A 6,170-nucleotide genomic window follows, 5' to 3' on the forward strand; every position below is an offset into this window, starting at 1 on the left:
CGCTTTTACAGAAGAGGAAACTACGAAGTCTAAGAGAAGCTTAGCAGTAGGGAAGGAGCAAGTCTTCCAAATTTAGGATACCTCCTCTATCTGCTTAGTCTACAATGCTTTTTTGAATTTAGCAATGTTAAATAGATAAATAAGTTGAGTGGCACAGTTGGTTGATACCACATTAAAAAAAAATAAACTAATGAAAAACAACATACCTCAACTACATAGCCCAGATCTCGTACGTAATCACGCTCTGTCTCCACTAATTCCTGCAAGACATAGCTACAGGGGAAAGGAAATAGTGAACACACATTTCATTAAAAATGCTTCTTAAAAAGGATTAATGACACATAGCCTTTTAGACATTTGCATAGCTGATAAGCATAGCTGAAAACGAAGGATTAATGCACATGGTTTCTAAGCAAAATGCTTCTTTGATTTTGAAACTGGAACATGCTAGCTTCTGTTTATAAAAAGTTAAATGTTTTCTTACATGGGTCATTTAAATTAAACATTTAACTACTGTTTAAAATAAAATGCTAGTGTATCTCTGATCTGGACACTCTTAAGCATAATAACAAGCATGTTTTTCTTCTACCATGGTAACACTTTACTACTACAAAAGAAATTAAGAATCCCTGGAGAATGGCACAGGGGTACAGAAGAAGGGGAACGATCGTTTTCTGAAGCCTAAGACCTCTGAATATTTAAAGATTTGCATATTTTTGCTTAACTGAGATTGACATGTTACAAAAATCAAACAAAAGCATGACTGAAATTAAGTTATAGGAAATTTAAACTGTGACTAGTGTTTGAGGAAAGAATTTTTCCTTTGCATAATGTGATTGCATGCTTGACACCTAACACAAGTCCTCTTCTTTCCAGATTAACAGCTTCTGCTGACAGTTCAAAATGGACATTCTTTAAACAGGCCTTTTCTCTCTTCAAAACATTATTTAGAACAGAGAGAAAATGAGGTCTTACTGTCGTCTTTTTAAGGAGCTGGATTTCCTTTCTTCCATCTCATCTATAGGTGATGATGAGGAGAGAAGAGAGTTATCTGAAGGGTTGAAGGATGGACTGCTGCTGTCACCTTGATCTACTAACAAGGAACTTGGACGGTCTTCCAAAGCCTAAAAATGTATTCAAGAAAGGACAACGACAATTGTTTATTTCCCTTTTATTCTCCAAATGTATTTACATACAGCTGTATATGGGAACCTACGGAATACCAATTACTGCGACTGTATCTTGGCAAAAGAGGTCTCAAGCTTTGAGGAAACATATCAAAAACTTTGTTTTCCAGGACAGAAAATCTGACTTCATAGAAGCACAACACATTTTAAATATATCAGTCTCTCCTTCACAGGAGAAGAATGCAGTTCAATTGGTTTGAGCAGGATAGGATAAAAGTCAGAATATCCAGCTGAGCATGTAAGTACTTCTGTAGTAGAAACTACACGCATGTGATGTGCACTTATTGGCAGAGGCTAAATTATATTTATTATTATTTAGTTCTCTCATACGTAAGCTATTTTCAAAAATAAACGGAACAACTTTAAAGAGAATGTTTTGGAAGTTATATTTTTAATCACAACAGAAGTGACATTTTTTTGTCAAACATTTTATCTTATTAACTGGCCAACATTCTGACTTGCTTTTGAGCTTGACAGCTCAAATCCTAGGAAATGATCTCTCTCTTCTGCCAGATAAATGGTTTCCAACGCACAGACTGCTCAGTCTTATTGTTTGTTTAGAAGATGGAGAGGCCATAGGAGAAATCATATGAACAAATTTCTTTGAAATATTTATTGGATTTCTTTACTAAAACCATAATCTTGGATCAAGCTATTGTTATATATCACATTTCCTTGCATGTGATACAGTCTTTAATGCAAGACAGATTTACTTCACCAGGGTGGGGTTTAGCCATAATCTTTTTTTTCCTACAAAATTAAAAACCCAATAATAACATGACAGGCCCAAAAAGTTGGAAAAACTGACCCTTGGCTACACTTGTGAAATGAGAACATCTCCAGAAGGGACTATATGCAAGGATCATTAATCTACATCCACTGCTAGGCTGTATGGAAGAGATGTGAACTATTAAATTTTCCATTTACAAAAGGCTGCTTTGAATTTTCCCACAGATGACTTCTTATTCACCCTTGCAGTACAACAGAAGAAAAACCTGAAGTTAACACTCTAAGCATGCAGAAATTATTTATGCAATAATGTAAGTAAAGTTTAAGTCTTTCTGAATGAGGAAATGGAAAATGGAAAAGCTGCTTAAATTTAGGAAGAATCTGGGAAATATCAACTTCTGGTAACATGGGTTTGCCAAGCTGTGGCTCTCTGCAGAGTCTTCACAGTGGCACTTCTACTAAGTCCAAAGAGGTCTTCTGTATGTTGCAAAAGCCAGACTTAAAATTATTAAGAGAATAGATTGGAAAGGACCATCTAGTCCAATGTCCCAGCTCAAACAGGGTCAGCTAGAACATGTTTTCCAGGACCATGTCCAGTTGAGTTTTGAATACAAAGACTGTGGAATTACCTATACAATCTACTCTTTGCCAGAGAGAATCTTCAGTAACACAGAAACTTGGAAACATAAACTTTAAAAATTCGACAAAATTATGCCTACTTAATTTGTTAGCAAATGGAGCCAGTAACATTCAAACCAATCCTCTCTTGTTCTTTATAGGTATTATTTGCATAGCTATTATCACACTGCCTAAAGAACAGCTAGATAGCACAAGCTGTTTGATGAGTATCTGTTTTACTTAGCAAGATTTACTTTTAGGTTTTAGATTTAGTTTCAGAGATTCTTCTAATGCAGCTCTACGAGGCAAATTAGGGTAATTCTGGGTCTTAGCATTTGTTTTTCTACTCGGACATTTTCTTTTTTGCTGGTAGGATAAACATTTTCTTTGTTCATCTCTCCTTCACATTTATTGTATTTCACCTCTCTGCAGTGCCATTCACCTATTTTCTAAGTGATTCCACAGAAGAGGGTGTACAAAGCGACCCATACTCCAACCCCAAAAGTGACTTTTGAAACACACATTTCACACATTGAAGTTATATGCTGAGGATGAACGTGGAGCTCTTCTCTAACTAGCACGTTAGGACTTGCTGTCTGCCAGTCAGTCTCACCATTTTGCTTTTGACGAGCTCTTCAATTGCACTGACTAGTTCTGCAGCACTGGGCGTCTCAGAGCTGGTAGGCCGCACCAATAATCGAGAAGAGGTCTGTGCAATGACATAAAGCAAGGAAAATCTAGCGTTAGCTTGGCATTTGCTCAAGAATAAAGGTACTCAATAATTGTCAGCATAACACTAAAATCAGCCCAAGTTAGGCAACTGGAAGTGGAAATTTTAAGTAAAGCCCACAAAAGCTAAATGTTGAAAGAACACTGTGCCTTCCATTGTAACTACTGAAATAAAAATTCCTGTTCCTACATGCAATAGAAGTTAAGGAAATATCCTTCATCTTGCTGAATATAATAATGCCTGACAAACAGCTATAAAAATCACCTGAGCTGACCTAATGAACAACAAACAGTTTGTTAACATATTTTATTGCTGGTTAAACAAATCTACAACTGCAGAAAATTAACAAGAACCGAGAGGGCTTGAAATACAAGCTGAAACGCCAGTTAAGCTAAGAAAAAACACACCAGTAACTCAGGGGCATCTACTTTTCTAAAGGAGCTGGAGTACATTGCTCAGATTCAGAGGGGAAATTGAGCTCACCATTCCTTGTGCCATCCATTTTCCCCAATCGTATGTGTAGAGTACAGAAGATCTCTGGCCTCAAGCTATAAAATGCCAGTTTATAGATACAACTGAAGGCAAAAGGTGTTCACAGTAAAGGATTTTGGGGAGGGCCATTAAATTCAGTCTCAGTAATTTGCAAACAGAGTTGTTTGCACATTACATTTATCATTAAATAACTGGAAAATGGAAACAGTGCAATATGAACTTTACTTCATATTATGAACAGCACAGTGAACATCGTGTAATACAGGATAAGCTGTTCTGCAAATGTTTCCAACAAATCGGACAAAGAACTGGCACATATAACAGCTTAACACAGGAGGTTCTTCTCAAATCAACTAGGGTGTGACAAGGCTTCCATAGGTCAATATAAAAAGCAATATACATATTTTAGGTAGTTTGCCTTGTATTCGCCTTATTTGGAAAGGAAAATAGGGGCTGGGTAAGCAAAGGAAATACAGACAACTTTAAATGGAAAGATATGGGAACTGAGCCAAAGCAGAGACAGAACACAAGTCAACATAATGCTGCATCAATTTACAAAAAAGAGAAAACAAAAAGCGAAAATAATTAGTTTCATATTAGCACAACTGATCTTGAAACTTAATACTGCTAATCCAAAAATTAAATGCAAACAACTTGTAAACTGCCATCAAATGTAAATCCATGAAGTGTGCAATGATTCTATCAAACAGAATACATACTGTGCAGACGAGCTCTTACGGGAGAGAATGGCTGTATTATTTAGTGATATTAGACATATCAGCATTGCCTAGCACAGAATATTTGCATGCATACCAAAAACTTGGCAAGCGCAGAGCTAGCATGTCTTTCAGGCAATTGTATACTCTTGACATCTAACTATCAATCAGTTTTTTTCCAAAGCTGTGCTGGTATGTAGCTTTTGGATATGGAGCTTAGCTCAGCCTCACAAAATACTGTCAGCATTATCATCAGGCTCTGGTCAAAGTCTGTTCTATCTGTTGCTCTGTTGGGAGTATATCAGAGAATCATAGAATGGCTTGGGTTGGAAATGACCTTAAGGATCATGAATCTCCAACCCCCTGCCGCAGGCAGGGCCACCAACCTTCCCATTTCATACTAGACCAGGCTGCCCAGGGCCCCATCCAATCTGGCCTTGAACACCTCCAGGGACGGGGCACCCACAGTCTCTCTGGGCAGCCTGTTCCAGCACCTCACTACTCTCATAGTAAAGAACTCCCCCTGATATCCAACCTAAACCTTCCCTCCTTCAACTTTAAACCATTTCCTCTTGTCCTGCCATTATCAACCCTTGTAAAGAGTTGACTCCCCTCCCGTTTGTAGGCTTCCTTTAGGTACTCGAAGGCTGCAATGAGGTCACCCTACAGCCTTCTTTTCTCCAGGCTGAACAAGCAGCCCAGCTCCCTCAGCCTGTCTTCACAGGGGAGGTGTTCCAGCCCTCTGATCATCTTTGTGGACCCTATCCAACAGTTCCCTGTCTTTTTTGTATTGGGGGCTCCAGACATATGATGTGACTGTCGGTTAAACTTCAGCACTGATTGCTTCCCAGCTCATGTAGTTAATTTATCTGAAAAAGAAGGAGCTGCTGGGCTGCACAGATGAGGTCTGCCAGTTGACCATCTTCTTAATGATGTACTCTGGGAGCAAAAAGAAAGGTAGAGGGAGCAAAGGAGTACATGCAAGTGTGAGATACTGCTGGAGGCCACAGTAGGCTGACTAGGGAGGGATAAGCCCAGCAAAGCAGGGAGTTTCCAGCATGAGTAACGACCAGGAGCCACAGAGAGGAAGAAATGCTTGAAGTGAGGTACAGACCAAAGCCAAGCCTCTGAGGTCATGAAAAGGAGGAGACATTCCTTGGGATCCAGAGGAAACCACCTAATGTGGCAGAAATGTGAAAGACTCTACCCAGAAGGCAGACAACAGGGGACTTGTTGCAAGCCTTTTATCAATCAGAAGCTCTGTCAGTAGAGTCCTCTGAGTTTTGCTGGATAAAACTTCGCTCTGGCTTCTCACTTCTGTGTACTAAAAAGCATTTGCTTTAGGTACTGGAAATTGGTGGTATATCTTGGTGTGTGGAATTCAGGGTAGCACACAAGCTCCAAGACTACCATACAAATGGGACTTCTTTGCCTCTTGCCGTGCAGTTTAAGTTACTTCAAAAACTGTCCCAATGTCTTTACAGCAGTGGGTGCATGTAACCTCTAAAAAAGTTTACTGCTACTCAAAGCTACTTGACTTTGTAAGAGAAATGCAAAAGTGAAAGGACACTATCTTTCAAGTATACACCTTCACAAAACTGTTCTTGCACTGTAAAAAAGAACAAATAATAAGCAAAAGCCACTTATCTAAACAACATTTTATAAGGCTTTCTTATCAGTTTTCTTTTTTTTTTTTTT

General features: G+C 38.6%; 1 protein-coding gene across 1 annotated transcript in view; it reads right to left on the reverse strand.

Moving 5' to 3' along the window:
* Positions 1–6,170, reverse strand: part of TRIO (trio Rho guanine nucleotide exchange factor) — a 166,200-nt gene that overhangs the window by 22,237 nt on the left and 137,793 nt on the right. The window contains 3 exon segments of the mRNA XM_010708503.3: positions 207–273; positions 976–1,124; positions 3,148–3,243. Of these exon segments, the coding sequence (XP_010706805.1) occupies positions 207–273; positions 976–1,124; positions 3,148–3,243 (312 nt within the window).

Source organism: Meleagris gallopavo, chromosome 3, assembly GCF_000146605.3.
Source record: "Meleagris gallopavo isolate NT-WF06-2002-E0010 breed Aviagen turkey brand Nicholas breeding stock chromosome 3, Turkey_5.1, whole genome shotgun sequence".
NCBI classification, from domain to species: domain Eukaryota; kingdom Metazoa; phylum Chordata; class Aves; order Galliformes; family Phasianidae; genus Meleagris; species Meleagris gallopavo.